The following is a 24,173-nucleotide window of genomic DNA, read 5'->3' on the forward strand; positions in this document are numbered from 1 at the left end:
GGGGGTGAATCAGTATTTCTTTTTCCCACTATTGTTTCACCAGCTAATACATATATATTCAGAACACAAGATGAACAGCAAGAATAAATGCTTTTATTAAATATAAATTGTGCAGTAAAATAGATACAATATATAGTTGGCTACAATCAGTTGCCAAGCTCCAACTTGGACTTTGGTGAGGCTCCAACCTCCAGAGCACCAACTCTATTTTGCTAAGACACCAATCTTGGACTTAGGAGCACCAACTCCCAAGGACTTCAATCCTCCCTACTTCTGAGGCATCAACCCCAAGGACTCCAATCCTACTTACTTTTGAGGCACCAGCCCCAAGGACTCCTATCCTTCTTGCTTTTGAGGCACCAGCCCCAAGGACTCCTATCCTTCTTGCTTCTGAGGCACTAGCCCCAAGGACTCCTATCCTTCTTGCTTTTGAGGCACCAGCCCCAAGGACTCCAATCCTGTCAAGGCACTTTTGATAATAATGTTCTATTCTCAAAACTCTTCATTGCTGAGTTCTATCTGGTTATAGTTTCTCTGTAGTCTCCAAGCTACAGCATCAATGACTACAAGTCTTCTCTTGAAGGAGTCTTTACAACTCCTCCTACCATTCACATAGAGTCTCCAATAGCTGACCTCTGATCATATCTCCACACTACTTTAGTGACTCCACTACAACTGCACTAAAACTCTGCATCAGAACCTGCTTTCAGTTCAAGCATATGTTCGAATGTCACGGTGAATGTTTCAGCAAGGCTGCTTCTCTGCTGGCAACTTCTACTCTTCGAATTCCTCCTATCCTGTTGGTCCTTCGGCCCTCTTTTTGTTCTGTTGGACCCTATTTCTATTCTGTTGCTTTCTCCAACTTTTCAACAATGTTCAACAGCTGCAGCAGCATTGACCAGCAACTTCATCCAACGCTTAACCATCTCTGTTTCTTCTGCTACCTCATGTTCTGGTTCTTCGCAACACCAATAGCCCCCACAGTCCTCTGTTTTTACTGTTTTATGCATTCCCGTGCCTTTGTCCATTCGTTTCCTCTTACACCGCCTCTTAGACTTCCTCAACGCTCGCTGTCATTTCCTCTATGCTCGCTTGCTTCTTCAGCTTCCCATCTTTCGATTTCCTCTATCTATTCATACTCACAGGACACGTTGAATCAATGGCCAGGTCCAAATGATCCACCGGAGAACACATCTTCCCGGTTAAAACTGTAACAGTGCTCCTTTCGACAATGATAGCAGGCATACACAGAGCTTTACGGTGTAACGGACATGCCACGTCCTATCGCAATCACAACCGGCGTAGTTCAGCCTCCTGAACTATCGGAACAATTATCATAAGCCTTTCGGCCTAAAATAGCCCGCGCAAGCCAAATATTTAATTACACAGAGAATATGATAAAAACAAACCAAAAGACTAAGGGGCAGACATCAAGCAATATTACACCCGCATCTAAATTGTATCGGGTCCACAGCTTAAATCACAATCGGTGATTCACGACTCCCGATGGTCCTTTATATGTCGGGCTCATGACACCGTCGATGGCCGACAGCCGATCCACCACTGGACGCGATATTATATTAAGCCCATCTATAATGTTGCATCGGGTCCAGTCTTGCAATTGCAATCGGCGCTTGGGTGTGGCAAGGCTTCATAACATATGCGATTGTGACGGATGCGATATGGTATTAAACCATGGTTTATATGCCCGTCGGGTCCACATATATATGTATCGCTATCGGTGATCGCAAAGGGGCCGCTTAACATATTGTAGCACCCGCTTCCAAAGTGTCGATGTGATAATCGCTATCTACGATCACAAGTCGCACAGGGTCAAGACTCATCGTTAACATAGACCCCTCATAGCGAAGCGCTGTGACGGACCCGATAGGATCCCAAATCTCCCGTGCATATATTTTCAAGTCTGCTTTCCGCCTCTGATAGTGTTAAAGCATGCATACATAGGTTTTACAGGCCCGATAACATAACTGGATATATCTATATGATTTCTGCCCCCGATGGCTCCCGATAACTCTGTCTGCTTCCTCTATGGCTCTAATGGCTCTGTTTGCCGTTAAATGCATCCATTGCTCCTCCGATGGCTCCCGATAGTGCAATTGCACGCATACATGTGATTTTTGCTCCTGATAGTTGTTAAATGCATGCGTATAAGCTCTCTAATCACTCTGTTTATGTGTTTCCTCCGTTTGCTCTATGTGCTCCTCTTCATTGGCATATATATCTGACATATACATATATATGGCTCCTCCAGCTGTTTGCGTCCTCTGTTGCTCCAATAGCTTTGTGTGCTGCCTCCCATGGCTCTATTCTTCTTTGGCATATATATATATATGTGTGTGTGTGTGTGTGTGTGTGTGTGGCTCCTCTTGCTTTGATATGCCTCCTTGCTCTGATATGTCTGTTTCCGCATATATATATATATATATGGCTCCTCCTGCAACTCCTCTTAGTCCAATGTGGCTCCTCTGGCTTGGCAGTGTCTTTCAAAGACCTCCTTGCATATATGAATGCCTCTCTTGCTCTAATATCCTGCAATATGCTTTGATATGCCTCCTTTGGTAACTCCTCTTGCTTATGGCTTGGCTATCCTGATGGCCTTGCTCCTGTCTCTTCATGGATCGCTCGGCTTCCCCTTGGCTTCATGTCATCCTCTAGTATCCAGAATATTGCCATATTGACATCAATGACAACCTAGGACAACAATTGTTTCCAATTCACTCATGGAATATTTTGAGAAAAAGACCCTTAATGCATCTTTACCTAATTTGTGGATAAGATTAAACAAAATTATGGAGTGGTGATCGAATTACATACATTCCTTATTGTTGCCAATTTTTTCATGTGGGATTTTGAAAGGTCTTCACCTCTTTCCCCCTACAACCTAATTTTTTAATAATATTTGTGGATGATACTTTTGTAATTTCACTACACATACATGAGAGTCTAAACAAATGTGTTAGCCACCTTAATAATTAGTCCAAAATTATAAGATTCACTATAGGAATTGAAGATAGAGAATGTCTACCCTTTTTAAACATATTGGTCACTGAGCGATCGAATGGATATATGGCATGCCATGTAATTAAGAAAAATAATCATTCTAAACAATACCTACATTTAGAATCCAACCACCATGCCACACAAAAATTTAAGGTTCTCAACACCTTAACAACTAGATTACTAGGATATTTTGTTGGCATTATGATATAGGTGTTGTCCTTGATGAAAACTTGCTCAGAGGTATGATACAGGTGTTTTCCTTGGTGGCAACTCAATCAGAGGACAGATCTTAGTACAGCAGGTCAAGAGAGAGATATACACAGGTTAAATTTGATGAAAGTGTGTATACACATGGGTGAGAAGAACAAAAGGTGCGTATACGTACACACGCAAGTTCACAGAAGGAAAGGCGTGTACATGTTGGAAAACTAAGTTTTGGTCTATGGTATTTGATCCATGGTATTTTGGTATTGGTCCGTGGTATTTGGTCCGAAGTGTTGACCCTAGGTATTGGGTCCAAGGTATTGTTTCTACATGGTTTTGGACCATGGTATTGAGAGAAGCCTAAACCTATATAAGGAGAAGATCATTAGGCCAAGGTATGGATGTGCAAGTAATGAATGTCTGATGAAGTGTGAAGATCTAGTATGCTGGTTATGGATCTGTGATGCTTGGCTCGATCTGAATCAAGTTGGAAATGGCAGTGAAGGTATAAGTAATTATCTTTAGATCTGTACGCGGGTTCTCTCTAGTGAAAGCACGTGTACACACGGTTTTGACACAATCAAGTAGCGTATACATTATGAGATTTGATGTTTCAGGTTGATGTTGGTTCTAATGGTTGTTGCAGAGTTTTGGGCTCTGGTCTGTGTTCAGGTAACTATATTTTGATGATGGGGTTTCAGTGATTCAGTATTGGGTGATTCAGAGATTGATGATGCAGGTATAAGTTGATGATTGTATTGCAGTGGTGATTATTTTGTATTTATGGATTCAGTCTAAAAATTTATGAAACGTGGTCCCTGGAAGAAAAGAGAAGGTTGTAGCCTTCTGTAGGTCAGCACCTACGTACTAGTACCTCAGCTAGTACAAGAGCTAAGGGGGTTGTAGCTCCCTTCCAGGAGAGTCTGGAGAACGAAAGAAGGTTGTAGCCTTCTGCAGGTAGCAGCCTGCGTACTAGTATAAGACTGCACTAGTACAGAATCATTGTAAAAACAAGTTTCTAATTAAAGGAAGATAGAGACGAATAGCAGCAGGTGGTTTTCACCCACATTGGGTTTCCACCTTATATCATGGTGTTCATGTGTGTTGCTTATGTGTGATGATCTATTCTGTTATATTGCTCCTGTTTACAGTTCATATGGTTAATAATGTTTTGATGCACTCATTAAGGATCAACTAACTGATCATAAGTTTACTTGATATACGCTTGTTGCATTACACACAATTGTGTATACACAGGGTTTGTCTTAACTGAAGTAGCGTATATGAATCTAAGCATGAAAATGAAAAATTTATATTGATTTGATAATACTGATTCACCCCCAACCCCCCACCCCCCAGTGTTATTTCCAACATCTTTTGGAAGAAAAAAGGCCTCATCTTCTCAAACTTTTTTATACACAATGAGTACAAAGAACATCAAGGGATGAAGGCCTTTCAGAATGAAAGGACCCAGGAACAAATTTTATTCAAAACAAGTTTCCAAAATTTATTTCCCTACATACAAGGGGAACTAAGAAAGTAGTTAGGATTTTGAAGAAGATGAATATCAGTGAAAATTTCAAACACATAAACATGGTTATAAACTCCCTAAATTTTATAAAGGACCTTATCTATCTCATGAAATAAAAAAGGTGTTTACATGATTCCCTACACGTGGAAATCCTAGCATCAGTGAATTGGTCGGTCTATAAAACTCAAGATGCAAGAACACATAATTGATATCAAACACAACCATATTCACCCTCTTACATTCGTTGAACACTCAAATAGGACTAGTTAAATCCAACTGGTGCAAGCGTGAAGTCTATGACATAAGCCATATGAAGAATGCATGAACATTAAATTTTGTGAGGAAAATTAATTTGAAGATGCAACTAGCACAACTATGATGAAATGAATTATGAAATACAATGATAAAAAATGCATCCAATAAGACTATATATAATAAACAACAACAAATCATTAAGTAATCATTCAAAGAATAAGGTTAGAGAAAATCAAGTGTAGTTGAAGATTCCAAAAGAAGGATCCCCAAGTTGATTGACTTGAGGGGTTGTTGTTGTGGCCTTAATGAATTCAAAGGGCCTTTTCAAGAGTGAGCCTTTTAAATGAAAAATATAAAAACAAAAAGTAGGGGTCCCCAAGTATGTCAAATTGGGGTTAATTAAGGCCTTAATAAGTAGTAATCATGAACAAAAGTGGCTATATGCAAAAAAATGATAGACCATCTAAACAATAGTGGAAATTATAAAATAAAATAAAATTATATTAAAAAAAAACATATCAAAAATATTGATAATAAGGATTTAAAATATGTTTCCAACTCCATTTATGAATCTAACATGCATTAAATGAGAATTGTAAGAAGAGGCTGACAGCTGATTTTTTTTTCTATTCTTAGGATTTCTGCCCTTCAAAAAATTCATAAATAATGGGCTCCTTTTAGGCCCATGGTCAATACAATAGGTGATACAAACTGTAGGCTCACTAAACACTTGGCAGAACATCTCAAATATTTCATAGGAAATAAAAACTCGTTTTTGAAGGACTCAATGTAAGACACCCTCCCACCACCCTTGAGTTATTCTCGCGATGTCAAAGGGGTTTATGTTAATTAACCCAACTTCCATAGCCTCTTTATGGAAATGGAGTTACCTAAATTTATTCTCCCCCTAAATGTTTAAAATTCACTTTCGACAACGCCAATGCATCCATCTCATCAAGAGGTTTCATGCAATATAAATTTTATCTTTATCTGACTATGGGATTGAGAATTATGCCCATTGGAAGGTATGTTCATTAATCCTTTCCACTTCATCCAATGTCACCACATGGTTTTGCCACATAGCATACATGGCTCTACCATGTCATCCATAAACCTATGTGGCTCTCACCACATCTTTGTGCCAACACCACTGTGTCATTTCCAAGAAGAAACATCTTGCTCAACCTCCGCAGTGTGCATGGACATAAAATCCTTTACATCCTTTTCCGAGGAAATTTGTATTATGTTGCCTTTGTCTACCATGGCTCTTTGCAAGTAATCACAATAACACATCACCAAGGTCCATGGTCCTAGATGACATGAATTCATGCTAGCACTAGGTATCACATCTAGACCCTGTGGCACCATGGGTCACCTGTCGCGTAACACACCACACCATCAACCCATCCACATTGCTCATCTTCTCGACGTCTTTTTGACATCATTCTAAATTTTGGGTAACATCACCTTGCCACATGGAACCTTTTAATAGTGCCATGTGTCATTCTAGTAAGCGCCAAGTCAATCTTACGTCCAAATAATTTTCCACATGGCCCTATTGTTACCACTTAGAAAAAACCTTGACTGTAGAGGGAAAAAAACTAAGGTAACCTATAACCACTTTTGATTTAAATCTTTCCCTTCAATCTGGAAAGGGATCTCTCCCTAAACTCAACTACCTAAGGTCACAGTGGTAGAAGGTCTGTGATTTTCTCTATGGCCAAATTCATTGAGCAAAACCAAGGTTGGTTTGACTGTAGGAAATTTCACCATTGGGCATGGAGTTTGACCCAATCAATTTTATATAAACCACAGGTTTAGTAAGAAAATATCAGCAAAAGCAAGACAATAACAACTCCTTTGACAAGTTTCATGGAAATCAAAGAAAAACAAAAAGTAACAAGTGCAATCTTTAGGTGAAAAACGAGTAATAAATACTTGAATAAACGAATTTGGAGCACACAGGTATGAATTCCAACTCAACAACCTAGTATTTAAATATTGAAGAACATATAAAACTTAGAAAACAGACAGGGAGTCGTAAACACATGAATTTCTACAAACTGCTCACATAAATTGTTGTATAATAGCTGATCACACACACACACAGTACACAAGAAGGCTTTCTTTCAAAATATTCCAACCCTTGGTCACTTGTCATTATCGGCTTTATAGAATATTACAGAACCATAACCAAGTTTTCAGCAAAAAATTTAATTACAAGATTCAAAAATAGACAAATATATATCTAATTAAAACTACATACATTATATTGTTTAATCATAAAAAACAAAATACAAATATTTTGTATCTGAATATTATGTTGTTGCTAGAGACATGGCTGAATCTGAGGATCCCCAAGTTGAATTTGATGAGGTGGCTCTCCAACTGAAAGTTGATTAGGCGTTTTCCTAAAACAAAAAAAAATTGGTGAATTCCTGAAAAATATGCTTCAAATATCCATTCGAATCTCTCAAACCGTGACACCCGTGTAACAACTGAGAGAGGTTTTTGTTAATGGGTTCGTTTCAAAAAAAACCTTCTCTTAGTTTTAATAAACTTAGTTTCCAAATATTTGGAAACCACACCTGAAGTTATTGCATTTTACAGGAAAAAACATAGTAAAACATAGTTTTTCGCTAACATTTGATTTGTCAACACCACCATTTCAAATTTTATGAACCTACACTAACAAATTAATTGTCAACTCTCACTTTTCTTGATACTGTTCCTCTCCTGACATTGATAATCCAATTGCTAGTGATTTTATTCAACAAATTTAAAAATTGGCGCTGATAATCCATCTGTCAATGCCTTTATTCAGCATTGCCAGATTGGTGCTGACAATCCAACTGTCAACGCCCTAAAAATTTTCAAATAATAAAAAATTATAATATTGAACTTAAAACTATAAAGCAAAACTGAGATAACACCTACCTTGTCTACGTAGCACTTACCACCTAATCCTTCGCCAAGGGGTCCCATAGGGCTAGACCCTTTGTGAAAGTTTGAAATTTCACATTATAATGGGTTTGATGCCCGTGTCATGAATCCCACCTTTAATTGTGAGATTCCTTATTCCCTTCCCCAGGGACAGAGATATTGTTGTTCCTCCTCCTCACCACAACATTACAATGCCATGACTAGGCCTCATGCTACATGGGTGTGGCACAATGGTAAACTCTATGATAAGTGATAGAGAAAACTTTGCCTTGTGCCTTTTATCAAAAATGCTTCAATCCTTACACACCACTTCCCTAGGAGGTGTGGTGTGATGTAAATGTTTGCGGCGAGTGATGAAGAATTCTCTATTCACACCCTCCATCAACAACACTCGTTCCCCAAAGTGACTAAGGTGTACCACTTAGCGATGGAGGCATGGCACAATGTGAAATTTCATGTCAGGAAATGGTAATATTCTTGTTCCGTGTTTCCCCTTTTCACTGAAACAAAGGTTCATATGTATAATTCAATTCAAAGCCTCATTTGGTGAGAATATAGGTCTACACAGTTCATGCATAGACTTAGGAACTCTATGATTCTCTAAGGCTATAATAAGCCTTCCTTGGGCCTGGTTGTGGCCTATGCAGCCTTACGATAAGAAGGAAAATGATGCACATTCTCATAAATGTAAATAAATAGCCCTAATCAGCACACTCATAGTTTAATTCCTCTCTGCATAGAAAATCACATTGTTGCAATTAAATAAGACAGGGACCTTCAACTTATAAGTGTGCCATCCCATAGGCCTAGAGTTCATACCCTCATTGCTCAGTGATTTCACTCTCAACAATAGTGTGCACATATATATAACCATGAGATGGACTCCACACATAAGACTATTAGTTTATCTGGTAGGCACCCATCACGGTATGGATACATTTAACAGTTCAAGCAATTAATAACCATGGTCTAACCAAGCAAATGATTCCATATGCCATTCCAGTTAACTAAGCATATCAACATACATTCCACACTGTGTAAATTAGCTTTAAATTTATTAAAAATACCAACAACCCAGGGATCTACAAATCCTTCTAGTCATGGGAACATTCATGCAACAATCTCAATGTGATTAGCGAAAAATAACACGTTCATATATTTAAAAATGCTAATACATGCATATCCTTCATGTGAGGAAATTATCATTCACTATAGTGCAACACAAGAGCAAGTGAATATACTTATCTGAGTATCTTACAAATTGGAAATTGGGGGAGAATTTGTAGCTCTCCGCCCAATCGTAGGCCAGTCACATTGTAATATTGCTTGCAGCTAACCAACCATGAGCCAGATTCAGAGTCTGAAGAGTTAAGTGTTGAAGGGTATTCACACCAATAACTAGTCAAACTAGTAGCCAAGAGGAGGAGTCCACTTTTTTAGTTTTTCTAGTAATTTCTCCCAGGCAGCAAACACCATAGTGACAAACTCAGTCTCTCATAATTAATCATAGGAGCTCAACCAAAATTCAAGGAAGTTCTCTCAATACATGAACTTGATCTCACTCTAATGGGTGTTTTCGCCCAAGGCAAGCACTGAGTGAATCTATCATTCCTTGAGCTATGTTTATTGAATTACATTACTACACATATAGGGAATCACCAGAATGTAAAGAAAGATGCCCCAATCTCACCACAAGGTTTTCTGTAACTATTCCCTCTTGCACTCCCCACTTCTACCTTGCACCACACTACTTTCTCATGTGATGACCCAACTTCTTCTCCACTCACGGCTTGGGGACACTAAGATAATCATGGGCACTCATGCTAACTAATCACCCCTTACCAATATTGTCACACTCCAAGCATTTTCATTATTCCAACCACTCCCTTTTCCACCACTTTTCCCCTTATTTTTTTATTTCTGCCCCATCTCTTACGTGTTTCCTTACTAAAAAAGTTCCACCAGATAGGGATAGTATGAGCCTATCCTTTTCTCAAGCGTCCCATACACCCTTCATTGCAGGCACCATTAGAACCATCCCTTCATCAGGGAGATATGTGGTAAAATAAATATAGTGGCTTGGGTTTACACTCAACACAAGCAACTCCTCCTCCTCAATATCTCAATATGTGTCCACTCCTCTAGCCCAATCATATCTTACATTTTCCATATTATTACATGAATTACAACTCAAAGTGACATTTACAAGATGGATATCAAAAGGGGTTGTCACCACCCCCCCACCTTAGATGGATTTTTATTAGTGTAATTGAAGGTAGTTGTATTGATAAAGTTTTTGTTTTAAAGTAACCTAGGATTTAAATTACTCTTTAAATGCAAAATCTAGTTACTATGGTTTGAAATTTTTCAATAAGGATGTGTTATCATTTTAATGGCAATGATTCTTGTTGTTAAACCCTATATAAGCCCCATGTTAACCATAAAATCCCCTATTAAGCCCTAGATATTGAGCGATTACATTTCTATTTTTATATTGTTATGTAGTCTAGAACCTGTCTTGATCTCATTTTATTATAATTGTATCATTTATCTCCTATATATATACTAAGGACACCTAGTCTTAGGATCATTAAATCTCATCTTCTACATTGTATTCATTGTAAAATGAGGTTTCTCCCTCAATGGGGACTATAATTATTGGTTTCTTATCATTTTTAAGGCACAATATTCATAACATTTGATACCATAGCTCATCATCCAAAGGTTGTGTTGCTTCAAATAGGTCATATTGGAGTTTTCACTATAACTTTTTTTAGGGAAAGTTTTAGGTGGAAATATTTGGACAATGTTGAGGAAAAAACTTGGGAAACATCTAGCTCAAATGACATAGTTTGTTTTGTTGTACTTCGGGAGATATACTCTTTGGAAGTTAGGGTTTGTGAAGAACCCTAAAAACAATTTCAAATAGGCCAGCCCAATATTTTCTCTATAACTTCTTTTATGGGAGGTTTCAGACTATTAAATATTCAAGGATCTTAGGACACATGCAGAAGTACCTCAACCATAATTTTCATAATTATATTTTAATAATTGGACATGTGGCATACTATACAAGTTTGCTCATGGGGAAGAAGCCAAAAATCAAATAGTTTTGGGAAAGTTACGATAACTTTCACCTGGAACATCGAATTTTGGTCAAACCTGTAGAATTGTAGAGAAGATATATCATATTATTACAAACCAAAGGTTTAAAATCTCATAGATATATCAAGAAAAACTTTAGCCATTCTGATATTCCCCAAACTAATGTTTTAATGGTATGTAACTTACAAGTGACCTAACTTGTTATTAGAAGATAAAATTGTTTTAGTGACTGAAAGTTGTGATAAAGAGGAGTATTATTATTACTTTCCAACTTACCTCCGAAAAAAGTTAGTACACCAATTAAACCTCTTGAAGGCTCATTTTGTTCTAATGAAGAAAGTGAATACTTATAATTTAAGTTGTCCCAATTAGAGAAGAAAGTTAATGAAATGGATGGTATTATGTTGAAAAAAGATGGATTTATCAACGGCTCAAGAAAAAAATAAAAGAGAAATTATGGATAAAATGGAAAAGAAAAAATATGAGTTCCATGGAAAAACTTCTCTTGGAGAGGCTTCCTAAAAAGGATATTTAGATCTAAGAAAATCATGAAAATAAGGAGAACCATTGTGTTGGAACTCAATCATCTATGGAAAAAAAATTATCACAATTGGAGAGCACAAATATTGAATCACATAACCATAATCATGTAATTTTTATCCAATATCATCAAGGCTTCAAGTTAGCACCAAGGAACTACTACATTACAAATATCAATATGGGATAATGATACTATAATAGGGATATATTTAGATTGATAAATACTTTGATCTACACCAAGTGGCAACCTTACAAAAGGTAAATATTGCATCCATGTTTTTAGAGCAAGACCAACAAGTTGAAATATGTAACTAAGTTTGGTCTTCATAATGACATATGTAATCAGGATTTCATGTATTTCATGTAATGAGAAAAATAAATTTATCATTGTTATTCTTGAGGCTTGGGTTTCATGCTCAAGGAAATTTATTTTATAGGTCAAGATCCCATTGAGAGCTTCTAGGGATTGTCATTAAGTTTACAAGTCATAAGAGCCATTATCATGTGGGAATGACCCTTCTTGGGAATGTTACATATTGTAAAGAAAATTATTTGATTCAAAGATAAAATCAAAATACCCTCCAAGACCTTGTCTATGCACTCTAATCAAATCAACCTCCAAAAGAAGCAAGTCGACCTATCAAGAGGACATTTAGGCCTATGAACAATGTCAAGTCAACCTACTAGCATGGGTGAGGAGCCTATATATAGGAGGACTCGGCCTCATTCAAGAGTGAATCAATCAAGAATTTATGACAAGGTAAGAAGTGTGAATAAGGAAGAAAAGAAGCCTCTTGAGCAGCAAAGAAAAGGAAGGAAAATATTGAAGTCTTTAAGAATAGTTTTTGGGCCATTCATCTCACATGTGTGACTGCAACTAGTGTTTCTGCAGTAAGGTATTATAGACCTTGAAAGATACGAGATATATCCCAAGACAATATTACTTTTGCTAGCCGAATTCATAAGGAGAAGAGTCCAAGACAAGAAAAGGAGGGAAACCACTTAATTCTGCCTTCATCAACTCACACGTGTAAGATTGCAAAAAGTTATAGTGAGGCCAAAAATTGCAAAAGGATGAAATTGCAGAATTGCAGGTCTGAATCTTGACAAGGAGAAATTGCAACATCATCAAGACAAGGAGGATTTAAGTTTGACTTTGCGATAATAAGACTCGGTTGACTTGGTCTTGGAGGGGTCTTGGTTAAGGGTCTAGGTCTTGGAATTCGTCAATTGAAGGTCTATAAGAAGAGAATAATTATTATGGGTTTTCCTCTCAATTGAAGAGGTTTTTGCCATGGCTAATCACCTATATCTTGTTGTGTCCTTTGTGTTATTGCTCTTTATGGTTTGGTAGTTGTTTGATGAAGAAAACACTAATAATAAACAAGTGAAAGAAGAAGTTAATCAAGTTAAGTAAAAATATACCACAAGTAGTTACTAAAGAAAGAAAAATCATATAATGTTGTTGCCCCTATATTTCTCAATACATTGTGTATGGTATCAATGGCTTTGTGAAAGGAATAATGAATATGTTATATCTTGGTCTAATTTTACAGAAGAATTGACATCACATTATTGGCATATTAAGATAAATACATTCTTTAATCAATTGGTAAATCTTCGATAAAAAATTATAATTACAGGGCACATTCAACACTTCCAAAAGTTGAGTCTCAAGGTAAATAATATTTCAGAGGATAATTTGTTAGACTTGTTTTGGGAAGTTTAAAGAAAAGCACCCAACATGAGGTGTGTGTCTTTGAACCTAAATCTCTACAACATGCTTTTAGTTTCGTATGGAAAGTTTAAAGTAAAAAATGGACACTAGAATATTGATCACTAATAACTATAGATAAAATTATGTTCCTCCTAAACCGACAAGGTTGACTCCTCAGCGAATGGATGAAAGAAGAGCAAAGGGACTATGTTTCAACTGTGATAACAAGTCCAATAAGGGGCATAAATGCAGTGAGAATAAATTAGTCTACATAAAGTATGAAGATGAATAAGCCTTGAGAAGTGGAACCGTCATAACATACAGAGCTATAAGATACTACTCCAATCTCTTTTCATGCATTGGTTGACATCAATACTCCACAAATCCTCAAGATAGACAGATATATCAAAAGGAAAAAGGTAAAAATATTGATTGATTTAGGTGGTACCCATAATTTCAACAATTAAAATTTGGTAAAACTTCTTAATTGTTTGGTATATATAGCACCAGAATTTCAATTAATGAATACAGATGGAGGTACCATAAATATTTAAGAAAGTGTCATAGTATTAAGTTGAATATGGGAGAGGTATTTTTGGATAGTCCAATTATTGCAATCCAAATGGGTGGTGTTGATGTTGTATTAGGAGTCCAATGGTTATAATCATTGGGAATAATAGGCCTTAATTTTCAATATCTTTTCATAATATTTTCCTCAAAAGGAAAGGAAATTGAGCTTAGAGGTATCCAGGGAAACCTAGTAAAGTGATCATCTCTAATAGCATGACAAAATTGCTAAAAAAGGGATACCAAGGTGTAATTGCACAATTGTGTTCATTAGATTTTCAAACATCTATATCCTTTACTCCAATGGATCTCCAAAAAGTTATCAACAACCATTCTAATGTATTTGGAGAGATTCTTATGGGTCTTCCACCTGACCAAGATCATGGTCATGCCATTCATTTCCAACCTAAAAGTGTACCACCTAACATTAGGCCTTATAGGTATCCACATGCGCAAAAGAGTGATATTAAGAGTATGATTCAATAAATGTAAGAGGTTGGCATCATTCAACCTAGCTAAAGCCCTTTTCTTCACTAGTGATGATGGATATCAAAAAGTATGGTTCATTGGGTGTGTCAAGATTATAAACAACCCAACAAAATGGCCATCAAAGATAAGTTTCCTATTCTTGTCATTGATGAATTACTAGACAAATTGAATGGAGCAAATTTCTTTACTAAGTTGGACATCTGTTTTGGATATCATCAAATCGGAATGAGGCAAGAAGACATTCCCCAGACATCCTTTAGAACACATGAAGGTCATTATGAGTTTTTGGTTATGCCATTTGGACATACAAAAGCACCTTCAACATTTCAAATCTTGATGAGTTATATTTTCAAACCATTCCTTAAAAAAATTGTTTTAATACTTTTTCATAACATATTAATCTACACCAATTCTTGGGAACAACGTGTACAAGATGTTGACAAGGTCTTAGCATTATTGGAAGAGCAAGAACTATATGCAAATCCTTCCAAGTATGCCTTCATTAGAGGAAATTTTAGCCTAAAAGTGCCCATGAAATTTTCATGTAATTTCCATGTCATAATATGTAAACCAATCAAAATCATTTAAATTTAAAAAGAACTACATGTAAATATTTTGGAGGGAAAAAAAGAAAAATTGATTTTTTTAAATGTATTTTTTACTTATCTCCTTATAGGTTTACTCAAATTTGAAGTGTAGACACTCGTTGGATACAGAATTAAATTTTACATCCAACGAGTACCCATCATGCATACTTTTGAAAAGACCCGCATTGATAAAAATTGTAGATATATTAAAAAACGTGTTTATGCATGATGGGTACTCATTGGATGCAGAATTTAATTATGCATCTAACGAGTGTCTACACTTGAAATTTGAGTAAACCTATAAGGAGATAAACCAAAAATACAATTAAAAGTTTTCTTCTTTTCCCTCCAAAATCCATAACTCTTATTTTATTATTTTAAATATTATTTTCTTATTTTTCCTTAGGAGGCCACTTTTAGACCGAAATTTCCTCTAATGTGGGGTTCAAGAAGTGGAATACTTGGGTCATAATGTATCACATCAGGGTGTCAAGGTGGATCCTAACAAAATCAAAGTTGTGAGGGAAAGGCCAATCCCCAATACCTTGGAAAAACTTAGAGGATTCATAGGATTGAAAAAATATTACCACAAATTTGTCAAGAATTATGGTCAAATAGCAACACCTCTAGCAAAATTATTAAATAAGGAGGTATTTTCTTGGACCAAAGCAACCAATTATTTTTTAAGAACTTAAAGAGGCTATGTGTACAACTCCCAACACATGACTTCACAAAAAACATCATTGTGGAGTGTGATGCCTCGAGCCATGGCATTGATACAATTTTTTATACAAGAAAGAAGGCCCCTTGCCTTTAAAAGTAGTGAACTTAAAGGAAAGAATTTATTGAGACCTATCTATGAAAAAGAAATGTTGGTTGTACTACATGCAGTTAAGAAATGGTGTCCATATCTAATAGGAAGACATTTCAAAGTAAAAACAACTCATGATAGTTTGAAGTACTTCTTGGTGCAAAGGCTATCTTTAGAAGAGCAACAAAAGTAAGTCACAAAATATGTTGGGTTATGACTTTGTAATTAAAATATTTTGGTAAATGCGCTCTCAAGGAAAGAGGAAGACATAAAGGATTTACTATGTGTTATTTCCATTCTAATATCTGACTGGGTGGAAGAAGCAAGAATAGAATGAAAGCAAGATGAGAAGGCATGCAAGATCTTTCAACAACTACAAGAGAACCTTGATACAGTAGAAAAACTTATGTGGAAACAATCCAAAAGCTAAGTGACAAAGATCCAATTTTCCTTGGAAAATTTGGATTGAATTATTTTCTTGTTTGGGTACTCAATTGGCTCAAAACTCATCTTACAATACTCAATATCATGGGAAATTTGAGATTGTGAATAAGTGTTTAGAAGGATATCTGTGTTGCTTTGCATTTGATAAACAAACACAATGGGTCAAATGGTTGTCCTTGGTAGAATGGTGGTACAACACATCCTTTTGTACTTCATAAAAATTGTCACTATGTATGGAACTTTATGGATATCATCCTCCGTCCATCACATCACCCTTGAAAAGGACCATAAAGGCTCAAGCAGTAGAGAATGACATATGGCACCACAAAGAAGTTCTCAAACTATTAAAGGCAAGTTGGTTATGGCACAAAATCGGGTGAAACAATAAGTAGATCAACTTCGCAATGAAAGTAAATTTAAAGGGCGAGATTGGGTATTTATGAGATTACAACCGTATAAACAAATGTCCCTCAAGCAACAAAAGGAAGATAATAAATCTCTATAAAGTGTTGGAGAGAATTGGAAGTATAGTTTACAAATTGGAGTTGCCTCCATCTTCGCGTATACGTCTAATCTTCCATATTTCTTGCTTATAGAAGATGATTAGTGGCTAATCCCAATCCAAATTATTCTACCAGAGATTAATGAAGGGAAAATAATACTAGAACTAGAAACAATCTTTGAAACAAGGACTAAGCAACTATTGAGTACATCATCAAATGGAAGAACCTGCCAATGGAGGAACTAACCGGGCAAGATGAGTTGTTCATGCATAAACACCTACAAATATTCAAGTGTTGAGGAAAACACTTATTAGATACTGAGTGATTATATTTCTATTGTTATATTATTATGTAGGCTAGAACCTCTCATGGTCCATTTTTATTTAAAATTATATCATTTGTCTCTGATATATATATATATATATATATATAAACAGAGAGAGAGAGAGAGAGACAACACTAAGGAGACCTAGTCTTAAGATTATCATATCTTGTCTTGTATATGGTATTCATTGTAAAAGTAGGTTTTCCCCTCAAAGAGGATTGTAATTATTGGTTTCTTATCATTTTTAAGGCACAAGATCCATAACACTTTCCCCAACTTCTTTGGTGGCCAAGGCTTTAAATATTTATTAGTGGGTATGTTCCTCATCCTCATTGACTATAATCATGTTCAATGCTAAACAACTTTAGCACAAGGAACTTTATAAATTCCAAGAAAATTATGAACTCCTTTGAATAACTCATCAAAGGAGGTTATTTTTAAGCTCTTGAGAAACACGCTCCAACACTTTATTTACTATGCAATTACATTTTTGTTAAACATATGCAATCTAGCAACATAACCTCTAAGAAAGACCACATTTCTAGAGATATGTAGCATCTTGCCACCAAACTATTCATATGTTATTGCCTCTTGGCCTAAGCATAATCCCAAATTCTTCCAATTAAGAGTATGCAACTTAGATTATGGAGATGTGAGACATTGAGAATTAAATCAATTTTTGTGCATACATACATTTTTAGCACCCAAATATATAGCAAATTGAATAGGTTGATACTCTAAGACAATGTCAACCCTTAGAGAATGAACTAGCCTCCCCAACAGATGATTCCAAATAAAAGGAATTAGGGCATGAAGCTATATGATCCTCCTAAGGCCTTTGTTGCACAATAAAATGCCTTTATTTATTGGCGTTGTAAAGTTCTAGATTAGCTTTTAGGGCTATCTACACATCCTTTTTCCCAAGGGGATTCTACATTGGTAAAGCTTCTTCTTTGTCTTCATGGGATTGGATATATTAAAATCACTATATATGAGCCAAGGAGCTTCTGAAAATTCATAAATAATACATCTTCAAAACAATGTGTTTTTATTTACATGATTAAAAGCATAAATATTGGCTAACCCCAACAATCAATTGTCTAAATTGAGTGTCCAAACAACTCTAGGAATGGGATCAATGCTCCACCTAACAACTAAAGAGGCTAATTGAGGGATAACAAGTTCATAACATCTCCCATTCCTTCAATTTCACTAGAATAATATGCAACAATGCTTGACCAACTACCAAACAACGTCATACGCAACAACAAATCATAATTTGAACTTCATGCAAACATTATCCAAGTCACCAATAAAAATTCAAATGCATTGAATTGTGTTTTCTGTCGAGCTCTGTCTAGGCTAGGGAATCTGACGAAGCAACTTTCACTAGGACAAACCAAAAATGTCTTCCATCACCACCCCATTGTTTTTAAGTTCCTCAAGCACATAGTGAAGGTTTGAAACTTATGATGTTTCCAATCCGCAATCAAATGGTCCAACATGACATCTCTTGACCACTTCAAAGGCCATTGATCTTAGAATCCAAGGGGTCAAGGGAAACAAAATAGGGAGCAACCCCTATGACCACAACCAAGATCAATGAACATTGTTGTTTGCCAAATCATATTTTTTTCAATCAAAGGAACTTGAGACTTATTAGGTTCATGAGACATAGCACTGTTATAAACAAGGGGGCTTTATGAGGTTCATCTACCTTGTTATTTTGGTTGTTTTGGCGAATGGCATGAGTAGAACCACCCTCATTATCAATTTTGGTTTTAAAAACAATGTGTTTATATATCCTAAGTAGCCTCCCAAAAATCCTTTTAAGTCGTTATTAGAGGAAAAAAAATTACAACTCAAACACAACAAAAAAACAAAATTCAAATTCATATACTAAACTAAATGCCTAATCATCTTGTCAAATTCATATAATTAACTAATTACATTATCATCTTATTTTGACCCTAATAAAAACATGACAATTTAAATTCCAATGAATATCTTACTTTCTTATGTCAATAATTTTAATGTAAGAGTTCATTTATCTCATAATTCTATCACACATCTAATATATTTTTTTAATAGGAAATTGATATTACCATCTTATAAATCATTCTATCCTCTTATATTTCCTATCTTCAATATTTCTAATTTTTTAATATAAATTAATATTATCACCTTTTCAAATACTATCCTATTGTATTTACTTGTAAAAATGATTGATTATTTAGTAGTAAAATCTTTAAAGCATATATATATTTAAAATAGTAAAAAAAAAAAAATATATATATATATATAAAGCAATCTTATTTAAAAAAAAATACATAATAGGAAAATCTATCATAACTCAATTGCCAAACCAGCAGTGGGAACATCCATTCCACTGGTTGACTCATCATTGTTATTCAAGAAATGCGGGCTGATTTATCATTGTTATTCAAAGAAAGCTGACTTATCATTGTTATTCAAGGAAAACCACCCCACTTAGAACTACCCCTTGGTGGCCCATAAAAGAGCGAGATTTTAATCCTAACAGATGCATCTGTCTTAAGCCATTACCCTATTCCCTCACATCTAAAAAAACAAACTCTTAACTAAACATAAACAACTTTAATCTCATCTTAAATATTTTTATATTTATTTATATAAATTAATATTTTCATTATTTTAATAATTAAATATAAATAATTAATCCTATTTTAAATTTTTTTTTAAATCATTATTTTAACCTTTTTCCCAAACTCTATCCTATTATGTGTCACTTGTAAAAATATATTGATTACTTAGACATAGCAAATTCTCTAAACAACATCATGACAGATATAAATAAATTGGAAAAAAGGAAAGTCACCAATGTGAAATTCCACGTTCAATAATATTCAACGCCAACAAACCACTTCTTCAACAGTCACCGTTATCTATTGAGTTTGCCATTCTTTCCCCTGCTGAAGTCAAGGGAAGAGAAGTCAATGAAATATTTATCTAGAAAACCACTAATAAGTACAATGATGGCTGGTCATTGCCCTCCGACCAAAAACTTTGCATTGTAGAGCAAATGATATTCAACGAATTGTATTATGGAAAAGATAACTATAATCAGCATAGTTCTGTTCTTTAATATGAAGTCATTATAATATAATATATTTAACATGTTACTTGGGAGAAATCCCAAAACTTGTTCGGCAGGACTGAAGTCATTAAATAATATATTTAATATGAAGTCGTTATAATATAATATATTTAGTAGGTAAATTGGGAGAAAACTTGAGCGGATAAGAAGATAATAAGCAGTTATCTAAAACACCTATGATAAATCTAATTGACAAATAACACTAGTAACATATTTCAAAAAATTTACATTTTGAATACACAAACAAATACAACTCATAATGTATCTTTAAGTAAAAGGATACATCTAATCACAAGGATTAAAACAAAGTGAAAAACTCATTCATGAACAATTCATCAGTTTAGGCCATGGTGAGAATATAGATGTATAAGGAGCAATGAGCTATGTTTGAACATTGAACTTCACCAACTTACAAATCTACAATTAGCTATCCCACATGCAGGACAACCAGTGCTGCATTAAAAGTCCACTGTAAAGAGAGTAATTATTTGGAAACAAAGAGTAGTCATTTTAATTCTAATTTGGAAAGAAAATATAACTTCCTCATCTATACAACCTGAATGCAGACAATCGAGATCTGACATCTCATTCTTGAATTATATAGTACATAAAAATATTCATTCTTGAATTATATAGTACATAAAAATATAGACATGCTTGATACTTTTATTTATTATCCACTCATAAGAATAAGCACTTTTACACTATCAAAAGAAGGGATCTCTATGAGATACCCATTGAACTTTACTATACCACTGTGTAGTATACAACCCATAAAAATACAAATCAGTTCATCAATATATCACGTGCATTTAATTCTCAGGAGTAACAGACTGCCAAAAGTCTGGTTAAAAACTCCATCAAACAGCCCTTCAAAAGAAATGATAATCACTAGGTTTTTGAAGCTATGCTTTTGGCCTCCAATGGGTACACTGATGATGTTAGCAGAAGCTGTCAACACACTAATGGAGATTGAAATGAGGTGCACCCAGACAACCGAGTACACGAAGCCCATCGTATAATGGATTCTGAAACCTTGAGATCCAACTGTTCAAACTCCCCCAAGCCTATTGTATGATTCTCTCTGTGGGTAAAAAGGTATCTGGTATTAGAAGCTTCTGCCTTCTGGGTCTGACCTCCACCCTCTTCAACTGACATCACATACTGAGATACACTCTTTATACTGTTAGAAACTGCTGCTGCAAAGAGATGTCCAAAACTTGACCCTGCAGGTAAGCATAAAAACCACTCCATTAGATCATTAGCCTAAAAATAAATAATTTGAAATGCAGTAAGGAATCAATAAGCATCACAAGAAACACTGCTACCTCTTTGAGAAAGTTGATGCTGCATTTTATTGTCAGAGAAAGATACAGAATGTTCCGAGTTGAATGTGCCATCAATATTTGCAAAGGCAAAACTCAATGTGTTTTGGATGGTTGATGAATATTCTGACCCATTTGTTTTGGGATTAAAGGCAAAGCTTCCCAACACTTGGCATCCATTATCGGTCACTATAAATCCAGAGAAAGATGACAAAATATCTGTTTTGTTGTTGTAATCAAATGCTGAGCTGAATGAGGCCATTGTCTTCGGTTCCCCTGAACTCAAAGAGTTACAGGTGATGCCCTGTTTCCCTTTAACCCCATTTGAGCTATGCCTTGATAACTCTACTTGACCAGTGATCCAAGGATGCTCTGCAATATCAAACCAATACTAAGTCCAATTTATAAGGAGTCTCTGGAATCTGACATTTGCTAGATAAATTTTTAAAAATACACAAGGATTTCATGTACTATCCAATTTACCTAACACTTCCACAGAGGTAAGCCTCTTCTTTGGATCTGTACATAGCATTCTGGAGATCAAATCCTTGGCAGAAGAAGATATACTGCCCCAATTATCCTTTGGAAATTGCAGCTTGGCTTCTCTGACTGCATCAAAAATCTTCGATTTTGTCTTACCCCAAAAGGGAGGAATCCCACTGAGAAGAATGTAAAGAATTACACCAGCACTCCAGACATCTGCTGCTTGATTGTATCCTCCAGACAAAACCTCTGGAGCTATATAGAAGGGACTGCCTACAGTTCCATTGAGTTTCTGCCCTGTTTCAAACGGAGAAGAATTAGGTATAAAGCTAAAAAACTATTAACAATTCACGCTCAAACAAATGGGATGATGCTGCAGAACAAGAAGACTATATTCATATGGCATGGTTGGGATAGAACATCATTCTATCAGAAAACACACCAAAGTCGGATATAGAACTATCCAAATCTAAAATTATTTAAGCAAATGTTACAACGAGGATTCTGCTCCTATAAGCCTGCTTTCAAATATCAGATCAAATGCCTCAATGCATACCTGGTGTGAAGTAGGTGGCCAATCCAAAGTCAGCAAGCTTGATCGGCGACGAAGGAGACTTTGTTGCAAGAAGAATATTTTCTGGCTTCAGATCTCTGTGCACGACCCCATTATCATGACAATATTTCACCACTTCCATGAGATGCTTGAACAATCTTGCGGCATCGGGCTCAGAATATCTCCCCTGTTTCTGCAACTGGTCAAAAAGCTCCCCACCAGCACATAGCTCCATAACCAAATGCACATATTCCTCCTCCTCAAAGACTGCCTTCAGGGCCACAACATTAGGGTGCCCAGACAGGTTAGTCATGATCTCGATCTCCAATTTCACACTCCGAACATCCTCAGACGTCACCAATCTGTCCTTTGCAATGGATTTGCACGCCAGGACCTCCCCAGTCACTTTGTCTGTGCAATACCTGATCTTACCAAATTGCCCCAACCCCAATTCATCCCCCAGCTGATACCTATCATGCAAGTTACCGGTCTGCTCAGAACCCAATATTGTATCCTTGCTGCTCGTCAAGGACCCTGTATTGTTGCTGCAGGAGCCCTTGGGCATCGAACACATCAACGGCTGCCCACCAGCACTCTTCACAATCGCCATAAGCGAAGGGTGCTTGCCTGACAGAAACAGAGAGCTCGTTAAACAAGGTCCCCCAAATGAACCCAGGCCTACAAAGCACCAGTTCCCCATTTGGGGTAAACCTAACCTAAAATTAGTTTGACTTCAGTTCAATCTAACAACGTCAAGCGCCAGTTAATCCGCCCCACAGGTTGGATAGCGCATTGGGGCCGATGATTCAGAAAAAACGAACGAACTTTAACCAGCTTACTCATGCGGTTCCCTCAAAATCCCCAAAAACCGGCTTCGCCAAACAAAAAACAAGAAGAAACCCAGATCATTTAAGGCAAAACCCAATTCAATGAACCGAAGCTCATTAACACCCAACACACCTAGCCGACTACGAATCCCCGCCAATACAAGCAATCATAGACAGAAAAGCACCGAAAAAGCCATCGCAGAAACGAGTGCTTGAAACCTACGCAATGTCAGAGAACCCTAAAATGCCTCTAATTCCAGCTAGCCAACACCAAAAAGCACAGCTAAAGATCCATTAAAATTCCCGAATCGACATACCTTTAACAGCCGCGCTCCAAAAAATCAGCAATCACCGGCCTTGTGAAGCGATCTCGGCGCCGCCATGAGCACCACCAGGCAGCCTCTTCTTCTAACAACTCTGAAGGACAAATTAATGGAGTAAATCTAGAAGTATAAGGGGCGACTCCACGACGGTGAGGGGCTCACATTACGTCAAAATAAACTGAAAAACGACAGCAATTTCCAGTTTTCCCGTCACGGGACTCCGGTCAGTAAAGAACCAAAAATCATTAAAAACTAAAAACAGCCGTTTCCGGAGGCTACCACTCGATTTTGAAATTTGCAAGGCAGATTCATCCGAGGATCCTGGAGCGCACAAACCCTCGCCACTCCCATGTGACCACGTGCTCGGCTCCGGAGTTATTTGCTTCACCGTGAGGCCCCCAGGTTTCGCCGCCGGTGCCGGCGTGCTGTGTCGGCCGGACGGGTTTCTTACCCCATGGGGCCCGCCAATCGCCGGAAATATCTC

General features: G+C 36.4%; 1 protein-coding gene across 1 annotated transcript; it reads right to left on the reverse strand.

The window, feature by feature from the left end:
• Positions 1–20,814: 20,814 nt before the first annotated feature.
• PEPKR1 (phosphoenolpyruvate carboxylase-related kinase 1) lies at positions 20,815–23,936 on the reverse strand. Its single transcript, XM_089384655.1, has 5 exons — positions 23,684–23,936; positions 22,543–23,166; positions 21,987–22,283; positions 21,507–21,875; positions 20,815–21,404 (listed from the first exon to the last, which is right to left on the reverse strand). Exons 2-5 carry the CDS (start codon positions 23,147–23,149, stop codon positions 21,133–21,135), a joined length of 1,545 nt encoding a protein of 514 aa, XP_089240781.1. The 5' UTR covers positions 23,150–23,166; positions 23,684–23,936; the 3' UTR covers positions 20,815–21,132.
• Between the last annotated feature and the right edge of the window lie 237 nt (positions 23,937–24,173).

This window comes from Pinus tabuliformis, chromosome Q (genome assembly GCF_031772625.1).
Source record: "Pinus tabuliformis cultivar Carrire ecotype Pingquan chromosome Q, CPIR1, whole genome shotgun sequence".
NCBI lineage: Eukaryota > Viridiplantae > Streptophyta > Pinopsida > Pinales > Pinaceae > Pinus > Pinus tabuliformis.